The sequence below is a fragment of the Protopterus annectens genome, chromosome 7.part0 (assembly GCF_019279795.1).
Source record: "Protopterus annectens isolate FY-2018-M chromosome 7.part0, PAN1.0, whole genome shotgun sequence".
In the NCBI taxonomy this organism is placed as follows: Eukaryota; Metazoa; Chordata; order Ceratodontiformes; family Protopteridae; genus Protopterus; species Protopterus annectens.
In genome coordinates this window covers 986,696,035-986,718,188 of record NC_056739.1, presented here as the reverse complement: position 1 = coordinate 986,718,188, position 22,154 = coordinate 986,696,035, and the positions used below count along the sequence as shown (strand labels likewise).

Below are 22,154 nucleotides of genomic sequence, written 5' to 3'. Positions count from 1 at the left end.
AATGTTGCTGATTTACATACACTAGTGTGGTTATACAATGCATTGTTTTCTTTTTTAGTCCTAATGTCATACAAATGCTCGTAGATTCTTTGCTTTAGCATTCTTTCACTTTTCCCTATGTAAAATGAGTCGCATTTTGTACAGGTAGCTAAATATACAATACCCTTAGTGTTACAATTAACAAATGTTCCTAAAGTTAATTTCCTTTGTCTACTTGGTAAATATAGTGATTGTCCAACAGTGAGGTGTGTACAGTAACTACACCTTCCACATTTAAATAACCCTACTTTCGTCCTAGTAACATTTTCAAACATTCTTTCATTTGTCCCTCTTTCTAAAATGTTCTTAATATTAGTACCCCTCCTGTAAATAAATTTTAATTCTTTATCAAAAATGCAGTGTAAGTCAGATAGTCTAGAAAAATTATTCCATTCTCTATTAATAATTCTTTTAACTAATCCTGACTGCCCATCATAGGTTGTAGTCATGCCGGATTCATATTCTACCCAACTATTTTCATTATTGGACTTTTGTCTAACACAGGTTCCACTCTTACCTGAAATAGGTGCAAACTTGCCTCTTCTTTCACTAGTAACCTCACTGCATATTTGGTCAAAAAGTTCACTCGGGTAGCCCCTATTTAAAAATAAACTTTTCAAAACTCCACACTCAGTATTATAAGTAGTGTCATCAGAGGTCATTCTACTAAGACGAACTAGTTGACCTTTCATTACACTTCTCTTTTGACAGGGTGGATGTGAACTAGTGAAGTGTAAATATGAGTTTGAAAAAGTCTCTTTTGTGTAAATTTTGGACCTAAAACCTTCCTTGGTCTTGGTAATATTAACATCCAAGTAATTTAACATTTGGGTATCATATTTATGTGTAAATTTTAAAAAATCAGTCGTACCATTTAAAAATTCAATAAATAAGTTAAAATCATCTTTGTTACCATTCCATAAAAAACATAAATCGTCTAAAAACCTACCATAAAAAGTCCAAGCTAAAAACCGAAGTTAATAAATATGTATTGAACACACCGTCCGTTTTTCGTGCAGACAGTGGGGAAGCGTCCATTCCATGTCATCAGCCTACTATATCTACCCAAGTAGCTTTGGACCCTTTATCGTTTTCGGATTGGGTTAATTCAAAACCGGACTTTGTTTTCTCGGGGAATACTAGGACTAGTTCTATTGAAAGTATTTCCTTTGATGAAAATTTACATATTCTTGAGGACATTTTGCACAGGTACAAAAATCTTGTATTAGATAACATGTATCTGTCTGAATGTATTAATAGATGTATTGTACCGAAAGGGTTAAGGGTACACAAGTACCCAAATCATGTCATTTGTGGAAGTGAATTTCACAGTGATTTAGTAAAAGCCTTTGACAGATGTGGACTTGACATAGTTCGTGCTATTATAAAAAGAAATGAAAAAGAAATTAAAGGTTTAACTAAAGAGATTTTTAAATGTAATGAAAGAATTACTAGTGACCTATTGTTTGCAGTGGAAAGTCAGAACAGCAAATATCAGGAGGTTCGTAAACGCATTGACAAACACTGTGATATGGTCATTAAAAGGAAACATAATAAACTTAATCGGGACTTCAGGGAATATAGGGAAGGGAGGCAATATCCCAAACCACCCCAAAGTAGAAATATGTATTTGAAAAATTCTTGGTCAAAGGAGGAGACTGTGTTTAGGGATCAACCCACCTCCCCTATTTTAGTTGAAGAGGAGGGTATGGAAACCTTAGACACAGAGAATCAAATACATGATGAAGGTAATAATTTTTTACCCAGGAGATCGGAACGTATCCGGAATCAGCAGGGGGACCGCCATACCCATTATACCCTATATTTGCGCAAGGGAAGGAGAAACGCATGGAGGGGTGGAAAAGGAATCAGAACTTGGATTGGCAATAAATGAAGGCATTTCTACTACTAGCATTGGTTTGTACAAGTGTTATAGTAGGAAAGGGTATCACATTTACAACTATAGTGACATTCCTATTACCAGTACTTGTTTTGACCTATTTACAAAGGGGTTTAAATTTGTTCCCTCTAGAGGTAGTCATTTGGTCAACACCATTTTGGATTTGAAAATGTTTATTCGTAAACTGAACTTGGAACATCTATTTGGTCATACACCGGTTACTCCTTGTTTATTTCTTAAGAAATCTAGCACATTTCATCCCCCATTACATCCTCAACTTAGCAATTTGGAAGCTAGGATTGAGAAACTTATTCGTCAGGAGTTGTCCTGGGTTGATTTTGAGTATAATTTAAGTGACCAAGAGAATAAGTTGTTGCTTGACCTAGCACAGAATCATCTTGTGAGGGTCATGCAACCAGACAAGGGTGGGGGAACTGTGTTTATGAATCAGATTATGTATGAAAGCAAGATGAATGACATTTTATTAGATTCCAATAGATATACCCTGACATCTATTAATGAGATTTTACTATCATATCAAAAAATTGACCTGGCCATTAAGGACAAGCTTGACCAGGAAGTTATTGAATTTGATATTTATTCCTTCCTGGAAACTCCCTCCCCACAAGGTGCCCACCATATTTGGAATTCCCAAAGTACACAAATGTGTTCAGGACCCACCTTTAAGACCTATTGTGGCAGCGCAAGGTTCAAAGACCCACTCCATTTCAAAATTATTGGACTGGAAACTCAAACAGGTTTGGGGGAAAGAAACACATCTTCTCAAGGATTCGTGGGAATTTTTAAGGAAGATTACCCCGGAACTATACAGGCCAAACCTTATATTCCTGACCATAGATGTTGTAGATTTATTTACAGTTATTCCTACCGAAATAGGTTTGGAGTGGATTGAGGAGGCCTTGTGGGAACGTCCAACAATTACAAACAATGATGTGCACATGATTACAGGTCTTTTGGAGTTAGTGTTGAAGAACAATTTTGTGTTTTATGGTGGTGAATACTTCCAGCAGACCAGTGGGGTATCTATGGGGGCAAATTGTGCACCTACTTACGCTGATATAGTTATGGCTGTTTGGGAGAAGAAATTCATCCATCACTGTGAGTTTGTTGAAAATTGGATTCACTACTCAAGATTCCTGGATGACATTTGCATTTTTTGGACTGGCCCTATTGAAACCATTGAGCATTTTCTTTTATATATAAATTCTACTACCTCTTTTTTGAAATTTACACATCAGGCGTTTGAGGAGCAAGTTAACTATTTGGATGTTACGATAAAGAAAAATCCATTTGGGTTTAGTTCTAAGGTATATAGAAAGCCTACCTTTTCAAATAGCTACCTGCACTTCTTTAGTTCACACCCGGGGTTTCAAAAGAGAGGGATTATCAAAGGGCAGTTTGTCAGGGTATCAAGAATGACCTCTCAGGATTCAGAATTTGAGTTTGAATGTGAAGTACTATCCTCGATGTTTTTGGATAGAGGTTATCCCTTGCATCTAATTGACTCAGTGAAAGAGGAGGTTATTCTAGGAAGGTCAACCAGATTTAAGCCCATTTTGGGTCAAGGTTCTCTGGATTTAGGGACCAAACAGGAGAAAAATACATTGACCTTTGAAAACGACCATGTACTTTTTGTGACTGACTATAGTGCAAATGTCCGCAGGCTTACTAAAATTATTGAGGATGAGTTCAAATCCTTTCAGGACATTACTGACCTAGGTAGTATTAAAGACAGAAAGGTTAAAACAGTTTACAGGAAAGGATTTAACATTAAAAGAATTTTGGAGAAGGAAGTCCAACCCCAAGGTATGAGAGACCAAAAGAAAGGGACTTATAAATGTGGGCGATGCTCACAATGCAAGTACATTTTAAATCAAGAAAAGATTTACTTGGAAAGTAGAAATAGGAAGATTCTTTCCAAAAAAATTTTATAATTGCCTTTCCTTTGGAGTTGTATATTTGGCAGTGTGTCAGTCTTGCCAATCATTTTACGTTGGCAAGACTGAAAGACCTCTTCGTAGGTGTGTATACGAGCATTATTATGACATACAGAGGTGCAACAGCAACAATGCACTTTACAAACACACCACAACATGTGAGAGTGGAACATTTCTGTTTTTTGTATTAGACTCAGTATCTAAAAGTGCTAGGGGTGGACCCTGGGAAGTAAGATTGTGCCATCAAGAAACATACTGGCAGATTCTTTTAGAATCCAATCGCTTCCCAGGATTGAATGATTCTATATCTATTGTACCCTATTTGAAATTAAAGGCACAAAAAATTTAGGTACTTTATTTAAGTTACTTGTATAAAAACAGTTTAGAGAGAAAAAATATAGGTCATTTTTAAAAAATGCTGATTGTAAAGGAAAACATGTTTTTATATACTATTTATATGTGTACAAATTATTGGAATAATTAACTTATATGTACAAATATGAGGAAGTATTTTTAATAACATAATGCATATTTTTAACAATGTTATACATTTTTAGGATTAATATGTTAATATACATCTTGAAAGAATAGTTTTTATAAATGTGTTAACCTGCAAACCATACTAGATTCTGTGTTTTAAAGTTTTTAGGCAGCTTGGTGCTTTAAATGTGTGTAATTTGATTTAATTAGCTAATTGGGTTGATTGATTATTGTTCAATTAGGGTATTTGGTATTTAAGACTGTTCACTGCTGTGATTGATTGTATTCTGATGAAGTCATAATTTGACGAAAAGCGTGGATCAGTGTTGTGGCGTTTAAAAATAAAACTGTTTCTAACTTGGATTTACCTTATTGTGAGCTGTTACATCATTTACTACTTGTCTTGGTGGTTGCTGCTTTGGATCTACATTTCCTTTTGTGGTTTGTATAAACAGCGTTCTTGTGTTTTGAAATATGTATTTTCCCAATATGACATAATAATATTGGCATAAGTAGGAGCACAATGTGCCCCCATAGCAACACCCTTACATTGTTTAAAATATTCTCCTTCAAAGAAAATAAAATTGTTTTTTAATACCACCTCCATTAAAACCAATACTGTTCTAAACTCATTATAGGTAATTCCTGAAAATCCTATTAGCATTTCTTCGAACCATTCAAGGCCTATGTCGTGGGGAATACTAGTAAATAAATCAACCACATCTAAAGTAGCAAAAACCAAATCTTCAGAAAATAATGTTTTATCCAACTTTCTAAGAAGAAAAAAGGTTTAACCAAGTTGAACATCTTAACAAAGACATTACTCAGGATTTGCTTTTTACTGTAGAGGAGCATAAGAATAAATATTATAAGTTGCTCAAGGATATAGAAAGTAAATGCTTAGATGTGCAAAACAGGAAATTAGGAAAAATAGAAAGAGATGTGAATGAGTATAAAAACAAAACACATTACCCCAAGCCTAGATTGTTGGGGAAGAGGGTTGGAACTTATAGTGTTAGTGAAAATGAAATTAGACGATTTATGTTTTTTATGGAATGGTAAAGATGATTTTTACCTTATTTATTGAATTTTTAAATGGTACGACTGATTTTTTAAAATATGATACCCAAATGTTAAATTACTTGGATGTCAGTATTACCAAAACCAAGGAAGGTTTTAGGTCCAAAATTTACAGAAAAGAGACTTTTTCAAACTCATATTTACACTTCACTAGTTCACATCCACCCTATCAAAAGAGAAGTGTAATGAAAGGTCAACTAGTTCGTCTTAGTAGAATGACCTCTGATGACACTACTTATAATACTGAGTGTGGAGTTTTGAAAAGTTTATTTTTAAATAGGGGCTACCCGAGTGAACTTTTTGACCAAATATGCAGTGAGGTTACTAGTGAAAAAAGAGGCAAGTTTGCACCTATTTTAGGCAAGAGTGGAACCTGTGTTAGACAAGAGTCCAATAATGAAAATAGTGGGGTAGAATATGAATCCGGCATTACTACAACCTATGATGGGCAGTCAGGATTAGTTAAAAGAATTATTACTAGAGAATGGAATAATTTTTATAGACTATCTGACTTACACTGCATTTTTGATAAAGAATTAAAATGTATTTACAGGAGGGGTACTAATATTAAGAACATTTTAGAAAGAGGGACAAATGAAAGAATGTTTGAAAATGCTACTAAGACGAAAGTAGGGTTATTTAAATGTGGAAGGTGTAGTTACTGTACACACCTCACTGTTGGACAATCACTATATTTACCAAGTAGACAAAGGAAATTAACTTTAGGAACATTTGTTAATTGTAACACTAAGGGTATTATATAGTTAGCTACCTGTACAAAATGCGACTCATTTTACATAGGGAAAAGTGAAAGAATGCTAAAGCAAAGAATCTACGAGCATTTGTATGACATTAGGACTAAAAAAGAAAACAATGCATTGTATAAACACACTAGTGTGTGTAAATCAGCAACATTTAGATTTTTTGTGTTAGAAAGTGTGTCAGTGGACCCTTGAGGTGGGAATTGGACAACATTAGTAGAATATAGAGAATTATTCTGGCAAATTGTATTAGAAGCCAATAGAACACCAGGTCTTAATGACATGATTTCACTTAAGCCAGTTTTAAAATTGAGGTCTGCCAAATTATAGTATTGTTTTACCATTCTGGGTATATTTTAAATGTATAATATATATGTTTTTTTAGTACAATGTGTCATGATTTTAGAAATGGTATATAAATTATTTATACATATTTATATATATATTATACATATTTATGTAGTTATTTATATTTATATTTATTTATTGGGTATGATTTTCACCGTGGTGTTAGTAAATATTACAAATTTACAAATTTATATATATATATATATATATATATATATATATATATATATATATATATATATATAGATATATATATATATGTGTGTGTGTTTTAATTGTCTTTTTAATTATTTGATTAGATCAGTTTTGTCATTGGCCATTTGTAATTAGTTTAACATATTTAAGGTGAGTTCACCAGAGTGATATTATCTGATGAAGTCAAGGACGAAAATGTGTTGTGAATTTTCAGCATTATTCTTGTGATTAAACTGTTCGTGTCACAGTTCCTGGATTTAGGTGCTTTCTTTTTGGTTATTAGTGAACATTTGGCACCTGCCTTTCTTCTGGTTATAAGTTTAAATTACAGGTATTGGGGGAGTGGATGGGATATGGGGCAGGGAGGGGGAAAGGAGCAGGATGAGCCAAGATCCAAACAAAGACAAGTCTGTGTTTAAGAAACAATCAGAACGTACCAAGGACTGCTCTAAAGCTGTACATCATTTCTTAACCATTTCTCAGGAGGAAGAGCAGGATAACCTTGTATCAGTAGGCTACTGTGGTCTCAGTTTAAATTAACAAACACACTGTATTTGATCAGTTATGATACTATTTGGTAACAGAAGGGAATAAAAGAGAAATGGAAGATGAGTGTGAGTGGGGGGGGGCTGCTTACAAGCCAAAGCAGAGTGCTCTCCAGGGGATAATGAATATTAGTTCAAACAGGTAGACACATACACAAAGTTAACTTTAGCTGTTTACGTTTGCAGACAGTTCAGACCCAGACTGCACTTTTCCTATAACAATGGAAGTCATGCTTCTTCCACAATGAGCTCTTTATTTAATGTCACAGTCTGGATCTCAGCTGCAAAATGGACTGTAGAATTAGTGTACCTAGTTCATTATCACAAAAGCAACTACGTAAACAAGAAGGCAATCTCACAGTGTGCTACTGAAACAGGGACTCCACAAAACTAAGTTGTAATATACTGAGAGAGACTGGGTTAGGATGAGCCACAAAGGTAAAACACAACGATGAGACAGATTCAAATCTGCTTTACATCTTGGATTACCATACCTTCTTTTTCTTTTTGACAGCTTTCCTTGATTTTCTTATAGCAAACATAAGCTAGTGCTATGAGAAGCACAACAAGGCAGACAGCAAGTCCTAATGACACCCATACGGCAATGGCTGGAAAGCCCAGGTGTTGACCTGCAGAGGAAATAGACAAAAAAAACTCATGTCAAAAATTAATGTAATCAATGCACAATTAACAACAGAAACAGAATACTTAAGGAAAGATACTAACGTTTTTGAAAAGCAGAACAAGCTTTACTAAACGTAAACACCACCACTATACATTAATAGGAGTAGACAGTGAAGCAATGTTTTCCCAGGGAAAAGTTTTCGCATAGAGGAAAACACAAGAATGCATTGTCATCTTATTTAGGCACACCATTGTACTGAAACTAGGACAATTTCCTCAGCTAAACAGCAGTGTGTCATGCACAATCTGATGAGTGCTATGGCACCAAAAATCATCCTTACCCGATTTTTATGTAAAACTTCTGACTGACTATGAGGCATGTGTCTTTCTATTGCAGCTTCTCATTCATTCATCATTCTGAATGTGACTTTCTCTTGATGATAAAAAACAATGTCTTCTTTCACCGCAACTAACATTTTCCTTTCCTTTCGAGATACAGCTGCCTACACTGGGACTAGATACAGTAAAGCCAAAAATTCTGTATCACATGGTGAGTTCATATAACATTTCCAAACCAAAGGGTAAAAAGGTCAAAGACAAACCATTCATTAAACATTCCAAGACCTGGCTAAGCTAGAGTCTTCACTGTTTGGTACCATAAACCTTTTGCAGTGGGAGCCCACTGGATATATGCAAATGACCACTTAAGGGCATACCAGTGTTTCTGCTACATATTTTTACAGCAAACAGTGATTTTGAGCAGTGACATTTCAGTCTACCAGATAAAAATTATTTATGTTATAAAAATCAAACATGCATATCATGAAAAAATGAATACCACATGAATAATGTAGAAAAAGCAGATTGTATAATCAAGTAACATTTAAACAGAAAAGTCTAAATATGAAGGAATTGAGTATTTTTGCCTCAATATTCTAATCTCGGCCATGCCTAAGCAACAGGCTGTCTTGCACAGCAGTAGGCATAGATAGTAGAAAACACACAGCTGCAACAAGTGGTGCATAAAATGTAATTTTTACCAAGCTAAACATTATTTAAACATGCCAAAGCAGCACATCTAAATGTTTACCATTTTGTTGCCCACGTTGCAAAACACCACTGCATTGTTCATGTGCATTCTTCTGCTTATTCTGAAAATGAAATATCCATACAACCTACCGACCAAATCAGCCGTACTACAATGCCATTGTAATATAATTATATATTAATAATAGAGTACCACACATCTGCATGAGTGGGCCATGCACACTGTGAAAATTGAAAGGTATCAGAAATGGAAATATTAAGTCCGTATGTTACCCTGCTGTGACAGCAGTCATGTCAGTTACAGAAAGGTCAACAATTATTCAGTGAAGATGGCTACTTGTATAATCCAGAATGTTCTATATGCTGCTATAAATACTGGTACTGTACTAAAACATTACCTGAAAAATAGAAGAATAGATGCATTAAAATAAAAACTACAATTGGTGAGAAGTTGAAAAGGTCCACTGCACATAAATATGGATTGGATTATGTAGCACCCGAGATGTATGTAGCTAAGGCTGCTAATTACAGTGATGTAAAATAGTGACGAAGGTCCTACCTAGCATATCTGCAAAAGCCAAAACACTTCTCCCTAATGGTAAGTGTAGATCAGAGCTTGTGTATGTACCTTCAATAAACATTTCCAGATGCTGCACGTGCATATAAATACAGAGCACGTGCAGGCAGCAGTGCCATTTTGAGACAACAGCCAGAGTGTTAACATGTAAGTGTGTGGTAGTCAGTCTGTTTATAAGTTTATTTAGGTTTAAGTTGCAAAGCCTCATTTCTGATGTGTTTGTGTGTAATAAAGCCGCTTGAGCAAAACCTACAAATATTTGTCTGTTTTATCCTGACCAGACGAACAGTATGGTGTCAGAACCGGGATTAGAAGAGCTACTTATTTGATCCATGAGATGCAGAGTTGAAGGTGAAGGCAGACTAAGCAGTTTGAGTGAAACGGAGCACAGACAAACCTGAAATGGCCAGAAATGAGCTAAAGGTAAAGAAAACTGCACAAAGGATTTACTTGGCAAAGAAAATGAAATGGCGCATTTATAAGGGACAAAACACATTATTAATCAAACAAGTAGCACAAAGATGTATTATTAAGCAAACAAAAAGCACAAACCACATTATTAATTAAACAAATGTTTGAAACCCCAATATTTGATTAAACTAGCAAATCTATTTATATGGGGCTCAGAATTATCTTTGGTTTGCATAACAAGCATGTTTAAAGTAAAATGAGCACAAGAAAAGTATAATGAGCAATGATAAGAGATCAAAAGGGCATAACAAGTATAATAAAAGGGCAAAATAAGCTTAAAGAGCAAGGCGACTGCATGTTTTTTAATAGACAGTGTTTGGGCATAAACTACTATTTTGCATTGACTGAAGCCATTAAAAGCATAATTCAGGTTGTTTGGAGTATTTCAAGAGTGTGCAAAGTGTCTGCAGAGGGTGTGCTTTATAATGGTGCAATTATTTCAAAGATTTTGCTCTGTGCAATGTACAGACATTTTGAAATGTTTATGTGCTGTGTGCATTTATTTGCAGAAAGATGCTATTTCAGCGTGTTTCTTACACTGTGCAGAGTTTTTTTACAAAGTACAGCCATTTTGAAAGGTTCTTGTGCTGTACACAGTTTATTTGCAAAGTGCATTCATTTTGAAGTATTTCTTACACTGATAAGGAGTGGTTTCATAAAGTGCAGTGATTTCAGTGTGTTCTTGTGCTACGGAAATTAACTGGGCAAAGTGCAGTTATTTCAAAGAGTTTGTTGTGCTACTGGGCACAATTAGAAGTACTGGCATAAAATTCTTGCATATATATTTGTGTGTATGTTCATACATAATTTCAAATACCTTCACTACTGTTTGTTGATAGGGTAGCGGTATTTTCCAGACCACTTGTGTTTGATCATAATATAGCAGAGAATTGGAGAGTATTCAAGCAGGAATATATTTTCATACAAGTAGGTTTTTCTGACAAAGATACACGTACAAGGGCGTTCATTTTGCTTAACTTAGCTGGGTCAAAAGCTATTGAAAGACAGCGTTCATTTGTGTATGCACCACAAGTATATGCAGGAGAGGGGGCAAACGATCATACTGTGGTACCGGCTGAATCAAGGGAAGACCCCGAGTGCTTAAAATGCAAATTTAGAGAAATGTGCAACTCCCAGACAAATGTTACATTAGAGAGGCACTTATTTTACACAAGAGACCAAAAGTCAGGTGAAACTTTTTCAGTTTATATCATTGACTTGAGAAACAAAGCTAAAACGTGCAGATTTGGTGAATTGAAAGATGAATTAATAAAGAACAGGCTTGTGTGTGGTGTTAATAGTGCTGCAGTGAGAAAGATTTTGCTTCGTGACAGTGAGTTAACGTTAAGCAAAGCCATAGTGACTTGTCAAATCCATGAGCTCACAGAAAGCCACAAAAGTATGCTTGCAAGTGATAAAAGCATGGTTTCAACAGCTTCTTGAGCTAATGTAGACAATGCAACACATGGCAAGCAGAAACAGGCCTAAGTACATGGCTGCAACAACCCCTGTAGGTGTGGCAGGGAGTCCCCGGAGCTTTCTAGTAAGTTCCAAGACTAGTTCAGTCAAAACGGCATGCTCAGTACAGTATAAGAGTGAATCAGCAAAACCTAAGTCAAGTCCCATTGTTAACTGTCGTAAATGTTGTGGCAACCATGAGTCTAAAAGAGAGAAGTGCTTAGCATTTGGTCAGCAATGCCACAAATGTGAAAAATTGAACCATTTTCAAAAGTTTTGTATATCAAGCAAGCCTCATTCAGTTAAGACAGGTCACTGAAAAAAAGCAAGCTGATCATATAGAGAGCCGTAACCCTGCTTTCTATGTAGATGGTGTATCAGTGGTCAGTGATTAATGCAGTAGACTGATTGGCAAAGAACAAAGTATTTTGTACTGTCCCAATCAATGTTAAACCCACAGAGCTCAAAGTAAACACTGGTTCAGTGTAAGGTAATGTCACCAGAAACATTTGTTAGAGTGAGAGCTAGTGAGCAACTTAATTTGCTCAGTTGTGCAAAGCTTGTTGTTTATGGAGGTGAAGTGATTCAAACCGAAGGCTCCGTAATGCTTTCATGCTATTCGGCTGGGAAAAGTTACAGCCTGTCATTTTATGTAGTCCAAAGACCCGTGCAAACATTATTAGGTCTAAGAGACAGTTTGAGAATGAAACTGCTTTCTTTTACCAGAGAAGTACATCATGTAAGCACATGTCCCAGTTCCAGCTTTACTGATACTATTTTGCCAGAGTATGCTGATGTTTTCGAAAAGTTAGGCCAACTTCCAGTTGTGTACTCCATGAAAGTAGACCCAGAGGTCAGTCCAGTGGTGAGACCAGCAAGACGACTTCCAATAGCTATGCACGGCAAAGTCAAGGTCAAGTTATAAAAAATGGTGCAGCAAGATGTGATTTGTCCAGTCACAGAACCAAATGAGCGGTTGTCTTCTGTGGTAGCTGCTCATTAGAAAAATTCAGATGAGATCAGAATATGCATTGACCCAAGAGATTTGAACAAGGCATTAAAAAGACCTTATCAACCCATGCATACAGTTAAGGATATTGCAACCCTCATGCCAAATGCCGCTGTTTTTTCTGTCTTAATTGCAGAGTTCATTTTGGCAAGTGATGCTTGACATCAAATCTTCACTACTGACTACATTCAGTACCCCATTTGGTAGATACAGATTCCTCAGGATGCCTTTTGGTATAAATTCTGCCAGTGAAGTCTTTCAGCATGCAATGGAGCAAATTATTTCAAGCTACCCATGTGCAATAACAGTTGATGATTTACTACTTGGAGATAATGGTGAAGCAGAGCATAACAGAAACCTCAGGAAAGGTCTAGAAAGAGTATGTGAAGTAAATGTAAAACTTGATCCTCTGAAGTGCAAATTCAGACTACCAGAAGTTACTTATGTAGGTCATTTATTTACCAGTACAGGCTTATGACCAGATCCTTCTAAGCAAGCAGCCATTCTTGAGATGCCAACTCCAGACAATGTCCAAGCTCTACAGCATTTTCTTTGTATGGTTAACTATTTGGGCAAATTTATCCCTGACTTTAGTGAGTTATCAGCACTTTGAGAGACCTGACAATCAAAAATATTGCATGGTCATAGTTAGAACACTACAGAGAGCATTTGATAACCTCAAAGAGCAAATTGCTGACCCTTCTACATCAAGATACTATGATGTCCACAAACCAGTTCTTTCCTGTGATGCTTCAAAGTTCAGTCTTGGTGCAGATATTCTTCAAGAGGGCAGACCTGTTACCTATGTATCTAGAACTCTTACCCAAATTGAGTTGCAGTATGCTCAAATTGAGAAGGAACTTTTGGCAATTGTGTTCACATGGACCGTAGCTCCAAAGGTTTACTATCATGTTCGTTCATCTTTTAGACGAACAGAATATGTGCAAAAACCACTTAGCAAAACCGGTAGGGTGCTCACCACAATGTCGAAGCTGACAAGAGCGAATGACCACTGTTGCCAGCTCCAACACTGCGGTGCAGATTGCACTAAAGTGAGGGTGGGGAAATTTACCCTTACCCTCACTGTAGTGTGATCTCGGAGTTTGTATATATAAGTAGGGGGTGTGGGGGGTGCAGGGGGGGGGCTTGCTCCCTTGCAGTGTTGGTAGATTTGGGCAGATGTGAGCATTTCAGCAAAGTCGACATTGCTGAAATGCTCTGTTCGCTATTTTGGTTGGTCGGTGTTCTGATTTCCATCCATTTGTGTCGGCAACTGTCACATTCGTCTAACTGATGATTGAACATGTGATATTAAATCAGTTCCAAAGGTGGTGGTGTCTCCATATTCATAAAGGATATGCACACCTCTAGACTAGTAGCCCAGCATAACACATCTGAGATACTTCAGGTACAATAAAATTGGGTAAGATGGTGATCCAGGTCATAGCCTGCTATAGGTCCTCAACCATGTCCCTAGACTCTCACTCTGTGTTCCTAAGCACCTTGGAATCTATCAAGGTCCAACGAAACACTCTCATACTAGGAGACTTCAACTACCCCTCCCATCAACTGGGAAAACTACTCAAGCACCAATACACTGGCGCAATGCTTCCTAGAATTCATCAATTCTAGTGCCCTGAACCAGCTCATTCTGACCCCCACTAGGGGAAGCAACATGCTTGACCTGGTTATTATTAACATGGGCAAACGTTGCTCTACACCAATAGTCAATCCCACCCTAGTCAGATCTGACCATAAACTAATCAACATGGAAATCCACATCTCACCCACACCCCCAGCAAAGGTAACCAGCATGAAAAACTTCTCCAAAGCTGACTTGGGGCTCCTAAAAACAGAGGTGGCTAACTTCACAGAACCCCATGCCAATGGAAAATAGCTACATGACTGCCAAATCATACACCAATGCACTGTACGAATATGTACATAAATGCATGGAACTAGCCATACCCAACAGAACCAAGATGCTCTCCTCCAAAAAAAGAAGCCAATCTGGTGGTCCCCTGCCATTAATAAACTCTACAACAGAAGGAAGAAACAGTTGCAGAAAAAGGTGAAGTCCCAAGACTGGAAAAACTCCCTTATTAGCCTCAACAAAAAGTTGAGGTCCCGCATTAAATCCTCCAAAGCCAGCTATGAAGGCAGAATTGTGGCAGACACTAAAATAAATCACAAAGTTTTCTACAGTTATATCAAGAACCTCCATGGCGATAGCCAGATTTGCTCGGAGTTACTGCACAATGGTACCTCCTATACTGAGCCAACACATATTGTCAGCATACTGGCAAACAGATTCAGTGCCAACTTCACCCCTCTCTCCCCCTCTAAAGGACCAATCACAACACCGGAAGAATGCCAGGCACCCAGCATTAATGCAGAACAGGTTAAAGCTGCATTGTCCAATGCCAAGAATACAGCTTCTATGAGACCCAATAATATCCCTGGCTGTGTTCTACATGAACTACAAAGTGAACTGACAGCACATCTGTGTGCCCTGTTCAGTCACAGCCTCACTTCAGGCTTTGTGCCTACCAAATGGCACATTGCTACAGTCATCCCTCTCCATAAAGGGGGAGTGACTACAGACCCTTGGAATTATAACCCCATTAGCCTGACGAGTCTGACATGTAAAGCTATGGAGCGCATCATCAAGGACATAGTTAAAGATATACGAAATCTCCAAACTCTAGACCCCCATGCAATTTGGCTTTGTGAAAGGGAGATCATGCCTACTCAACCTGGTTGACTTCTTTGAGTCAGTCACCAGGGCTGTGGATGAAGGTAAGGCAGTGCATACAGTCTACTTCGATCTGGCCAAAGACTTTGATATCATTCCTCATTCGGGAATTATTGATAAACTCAGCAAACTAGGCATCAACCCCTATATCACTAGGTGGGTTCCAAATTGGCTCACAGATAGAACACACAGTGTGAAAGTAGTGGACTCCAAGTCAGACTGCCGACCAGTCACGAATGGAGTCCATAGAGATCGGTCCTGGGTCCTCTCCTGTTCGGCACATACTTCTCAGAAGTCCAGGCCAAAACAAAGGGACTCTGGCTGAACACGTTCGCAGACGACTGCAAGCTGGGAGCCATTATTAACTCTCCAAGTGATGCAGACATCCTACAGAAAGGCCTCACTGAGACCAATGGCTGGTGTTGAAACCATGGCCTTAAGCTTAATGCCAAAAAATGCGTAGTCATCCCCTATGGTAAAAACTAATTTCCCACTAATTACCATATTGATGGCAGCCCACTGAACACTGAAGGCATTATAAGAGATCTGGGGATGCAGGTTGACAGCAACCTCTCCTTTGACCACCACATTGCCACTGTGGTCAGAAAGTCCTTCTATGTGGCATACCTCATTACCAAGGGCTTTGCATCCAGGTAGAAAGAGGTCATCATCTCTCTCTACTCTTCCCTCATTAGACCAATCATCGAGTATAATGCCACATTTGGCATGTACCTCACTAGACACCTGCAACAGCTGTAGAGGCCACAGAAGTACTTCATGAGGAGGATCCTAGGCATTAAACACATGTCCTACACGGACAGGCTCAAAAGACACTAGCTATTCTCTGTCTCCTATCGCCTACTTAGATTAGAGGCGATCTCTGCTTGACTTACAAAGCCATGTCTGACCCAGCTCTGATAGAAATGCTACATCTAAAGAAATCCAAATCCCTCCGTACCGCACACTCCAGAGACGTCAACTTCATTATCACAATCAACAGAACATGCTGGAGGGACAGGTTCCTCACCTAGAGACTGCCCATGCTCTGGAATAGACTTCCCATACCTGTCAAGCAGAGCACCTTTGCTGACCCTCTTCAAGAGAAATCTTGATGAGTGGATGGGTAATAGAAAGTTCACCCCGGGGATCACTCCAATGGCTATACTTGATAGATGCACTGGGAACTAACATCGGGCGGCACAATGCCAGGGCACTTCTACGGGCTAGGCTTGTAAAGGCTCCAGGGCCATTAGCCTAGTACACACCTATGAACCTATGTTCAAAGTTCCATGATTACATTTATGGCTGAGCAATCCAGATAGAAACTGACCATCAACCTCTAGTTACTATTTTAAAGAAGCCTATGCATTTCACTACAGCAAGACTACAAAGAATGATGCTCAAATTGTAAAAGTACAATTTCAAAATGGTCCATACAAAGGGTAAACTTCTTTATCTAGCTGACACCTTATCCAAATTACCCAGAAATACCACGGAACTGCTTGATGCAGACAGTTTTGACTTTGATGTCATGGAAGTGCGTAAGCTAAGAAAACATACAAAGACTGATCAAATTTTGCAAAAGCTCAACCACTTCATCAATGTAGGATGGCCGTCAAAGCAATCCTGTGTACCACCAGAAGTACATTACTTTCCATATGGAGATGAGATGCTGATGGAAGATGGTATTATTTTCAAACCTCAAAAGTTGTTGTTCCTACTTCCTTACAATGTGAATACATTTAGATTTTGCATTGTGGCCACCCAGGTTCCGATTCTACCAAAAGAAGGGTGACAGGACTAGTATTTTGGCCTTCTCTAGCAAAAGACATTGTAAAGTTCTTTCTTCTTGTTCAGTGTGCTACAGTACTAAGCCGCATTTGCAAAAAGAGCCACTTCAGCTGAGCCAAATTCCTGAACTACCATGGTCAACAGTAGCAACTGACATACTTGAGTGGAACAGTCAACATTACTTAGTGTTGGTAGACTCTTATTTGAACTGGTTTGAAATCCATTTGCTACCTAACCTAACGTCCAGTGCTGTTATTACTATGAAGAAATGTCATTTCTCAGTCCATGGTAGTCCACACAAAGTTATTTCTGACAAAGGTTCTCAGCAAATCTCTGAAACAATTGACTGGTAAACTAATGAGTGGAACTTTATTCATGTTTCTAGCAGTCCTGAATATCCTCAGTCAAATTACCTTGATGAACAGTGCATTACAGAGTGCAAAGCAATTACTGGAGAGGTCAAAGTGTTACTTAATCTCAGAAATATACCCATGACAATCTACTTGGCTCGCCTGCTCAGAGACTTCTATCTATCAACCTTGCCTATCAGTTCTAGATTGTTGGTGACTAATGCTAAAAACAACAGAGCAGTCAAAGCCCAACTTTTTAAGAAGCATTCTTCTCAGAAGTCCAGCTATGATCAAACGAGCAGATTTCTTTGTCCGTTAAAAGGAGAGATGGTGAGGATACAAATGGCAAAAGACTTTGATCGAACTGGTCAAGTGAGAGGTATATGTGCCAAGCCAAGATCCTACTTAGTGGAATCTGAGGGTATAGAGTACAGGAGAAACTGCAGACATCGTCTTCCTGTACCAGAAATGAAATCACAGCATCGTACCTGTGATACGGACTCTAGATTTCAGAGCAACCCTGACAATGTTCGTAATGAACATGTTGCTGTATCCATTCCCGTTCCTGATGATGTCCCAGCTGTCCTCAAAGTTCAACATTCCTTGAAGACAGTCTCCATTGCTAAATCCAATTCTGACTTTTATGTTACATGATCAGGTTGTACTTCCAGACCTAGTGTAAAATACAGAGCAACTTGGACATAATTGTTTTATATGTGTCCAATTTTGTATGACTGCATGTTAAATAATTAGTTCTGCATAACTGCATGTCAAAAGATCATTTCTGTAAATTGCATGTTATTGAATACTGTCATTTTGTATAAGGACTACTTCTCAAAGAGGGAGGCTATAGATTAGAGTGTGTGTATGTACCTTTAAAGAGCATTTCCAGATGCAGCACATGCATATAAATACTGAGCACGTGCAGGCAACAGTGCCATTTTGAGAGAACAGCCAGAGTGTCAACATATATGAGTGTGGTAGTCAGTCTGTTTATAAATTTATTTAAGTTGAAGTTACAAAGCCTAATTTCTGATGTGTTTTGTGTGTAATAAGGGTGCTTGAAAAGGACCTATGAATGTTCATCTGTTTTATCCTGACCAGACAAGTGACAGTAAGGCCTTAAGAAAATGTGCATGGAATTCAAAGGAAGAAGCATCTGGTAACCATTTGTGTTTTTCATAATGTTACAAATCTACATCCAGAAATGCTCACTAAATTTATTTTTCTCCTTCACAGATTATGCAGCAGCAGAACATGATATTAATATCAACAATGAAAAGCCTTTCTGTATTGTTTGCAAGCATGCATTTATTGTAGCAGATGGACTGTTTCCACCGTACAAACAGAGCAGTGTAGACAAGTATATAACATATGCCTCATTCAGAGTTGGTGACCACTTAGGATATTAGCAGTCATGTACGGCTTCCATCCATTTATCCATAACCCCCCCAACCCCCATGTTTGCAAATGGGGTTAGGGTGTCAAATTCAACAGTAACCATCATCTAGCGCCAATGTTCAGAATGCCAGGTGGCTGTCATCTAAACCCAGGACTGCATATAACATGTTTAACATGTGCAAGATCTGTGGGACCAGCCACACCCAAGCAAACACTCACCCTACAAAGGATTTCCTTAATTTCAAAAATGGCACCATAAATATCATAAAGAGTAGTGTATCTTAAAATAAGACAAAAGGGCTGCTCATGTCATTCACACCAGATAATTTGGAAGCAAGTTCAGAGGCTTGGGTTGACTTCAATATCCTGAAACAGGTCACTTTGCCCTACTGATGAAGTAGATATTGTCCTTTGAATTTCTTGAACACAGTAATACTGTTTACACATTCAAGTCTACACAGAGTGATATGCCAGAAATGGAGTGGGGTTATTCTAATATTCACAGACACCCTCAACACAAAACACAAAAAACAACCTTAGTAAGAGTCCCAACACTTTTTGACATTTCTGGAACCACTTTGATATCTTGGTCATAAAATATTTTAGAATTCAAAACACAGTGGAAGGAAGGCATCAACAACATAACTCTCAGTTGTCCAGATTTTTAAGGAATGGCCAGATTTTTGCCTCATACTTTTGGTCTCTCTCTCCAAAAAATGTGGTTCTCTGAGAAATTGTTGGCAAATCATTCAAGACCGGAGAGAGAAAAATAACAGACATTTGAGTTTTAGACTTCATATCCTTTGTAAATCTCATGCTAGTGCAAAACCTGTTATTCTATCAGTTTTCTAAGTTTGTAAGAGTAATATTTAAAACCTGTCTCTATTTCTGGGCCTTTGCCTCCCCCTTTTTTATGTCTTTGTCCAGATTTCTTGCTCTAAGAGGTATGATCACCACCTATAATTTTTACTGGGTAGGTGGTTCCTTAGCCTTGCCAATGTTCTATGCACACTCCAAATTAACAAATCTAATGCAGACAATACAAGGAGGAAACTGTTTGTATGCATTCTTCCATTACCAAAGAAGAGAAGACTTGCAGTCAGGACTAGCACTTTGGCTTATTACTAGAACACGCACTCACTGGAAGTGGCTGCTGAACTCTCTGCTTAAGATGTTACAGCTCCTGCTATTGGCAGCATGACCTACAGAAACACAAGTAAAACTGAAAATTGTTTTTGTAATAACGGGACATCACAGACACTGGTATATGAATGAATATACACATGCCAGTGCTTTTGAATCAGCAATTACTCTACTCAGGGATGCCTCACAATAAAACTGCTTTTTGGGGTGGCGACTTATGTGTGAAAATTTTTTTTCCAGTGAAAAAAAATTAATGCTCTACATGTATACTACATTGTGCGCATTGAATTTCACATCAAAAATTTGGCACTAGACACGCATGCATGCACACACACACTTTACAGCAGTAAACTGATAAGATATACAGAGGGCCATTTGCTTTTGCTTTTTTTTTTTTTAATTCATTCATTTACTCAGATTTGTTAACCATGTTCCATTAAGCCAGAAATTCCTTCACAGGGTAAACCTAGAAAGAGTGTCTCCAAAGTCAGACATGTAACACAACAGAGATACAACTCAAAATCTACAAGTTAGTTATAACTATTTTCAATATATGGTTTAAACTGATCTGAACTAGCTCAGAAAACAGGGAAGGAAACAATTCAAGTAAAAACTTGGTGGTTTACTAGCTGGAGAGAGTTTTACACCAGGATTCAACAAATGTTCTTGCAATATATACATGTTTATAAAACTCACTACCATACGAGTACATTCTTGATGCAGTATGCGTGTATATTCAAGTAAATTAGATTTACTGCTAATTTTATTGTTTAAATTTAAAAATACTTTAGGAATATTACTTCTTTAACTGTAATACACTTTAGAATTAGAAAGTTTCACATATTTTGAACACTCTGGTCTATCTTCATTCCTTAAATTATATTGCTGTTGTACAATTTCTGATATAATTTTTCTGATGAAACTACTTTCAAAAAAGCTTTGAATTTTGTTAGGATTAGTTGAACCAAGAATCCTAAAATATTTGAAGCAGGATAAGTAAAAAATATTAAATATCTCAGATGAGAATTAATTTTCAGGGTTTTATTTAAAAATATTGATTCCATGAGAGTACCCCATGGACAAGGGTAAGGTGGTCCACACAGCCTATCTAGACCTTGCCAAGGCCTTTGACACCATCCCCCACTCTGGAATCATAGATAAACTTACTAAGTTGGGCATAAATCCCTATGTCACCCAATGGGTTGCTAAATGGCTTACTGATAGAACCCACACTGTAAAAGTAGCCGACTCCAAATCCAGCTCCAGACAAGTGACAAGTGGAGTACCTCAGGGTTCAGTCCTGGGGCTTGTTTGGCATCTACTTCTCTGAAGTACAGGTCAACACTAAGGGACTCTGGCTAACAAAGTTTGCAGATGACTGCAAACTGGGAGCCATTATTGAATCCCCAAATGATGTGGATACTCTACAAAAGGGCCTTACAGAAACAGATGCTTGGTGCCAGAGCCATGGGCTCAAGCTCAATGCCAATAAATGTATTGTTATCCCCTTTGGGAAAAAACATGTATCCATGAATTACCATATAGGTGGCAGTACACTAAACACAGAAAGTGTGATAAGAGACTTAGGGACACAGGTGGACAGTGGTCTCACCTTCGATAACCACATCGCCACAACAGTCAGGAAATCCTTCTATGTAGCACACCTCATCACGAAGGGCTTTTCATCCAGAAAAAAGGAGGTCATTGTCCCACTGTACTCATCCCTCATTAGACCCATTATAGAATACAATGCCCCATTTGGTATGTACCTCTCAAGACATCTGCAACAACTGGAAAGGCCTCAGAAATACCTCACTAAAAGAATCACAGGCCTAAAGCAGATGCCCCACGCTGACCGCTTTAAAAACTCCAGCTATACTCTGTCATATCGTCTACTCAGAGGCGATCTCTGCTTAACATACAAGGCCATGTCAAACCCAGAGCTGTTGGACATGCTACACTTAAAGAAATCCCAATCCCTCAGAGCTACACGCTCCAGGGATCTAAACCTTGTCATCACAATAAACAAAACATGTTGGAGGGATAGGTTCCTGACCCACAGACTCCCCAGACTCTGGAATAGATTGCCCATACATGTCAAGCAGAGTGCCTCTTTGGACCTCTTCAAGAGGAACCTTGATGATTGGATGGGAGAAAGGAAATTCACCCCAGGGATCACGTCAGTCGCCCTGCTAGACAGGGGTCCAGGAAAGTAAATAATG

General features: G+C 38.0%; 1 protein-coding gene across 1 annotated transcript in view; it reads right to left on the bottom strand.

The window, feature by feature from the left end:
* Positions 1 to 7,768: 7,768 nt before the first annotated feature.
* Positions 7,769 to 22,154, bottom strand: part of CD276 (CD276 molecule) — an 842,378-nt gene continuing 827,992 nt past the window's right edge. Inside the window, exon 4 of the mRNA XM_044076361.1 lies at positions 7,769 to 7,935. Coding sequence (XP_043932296.1) covers positions 7,769 to 7,935 — 167 coding nt within the window. The remainder of the gene's footprint in view (positions 7,936 to 22,154) is intronic.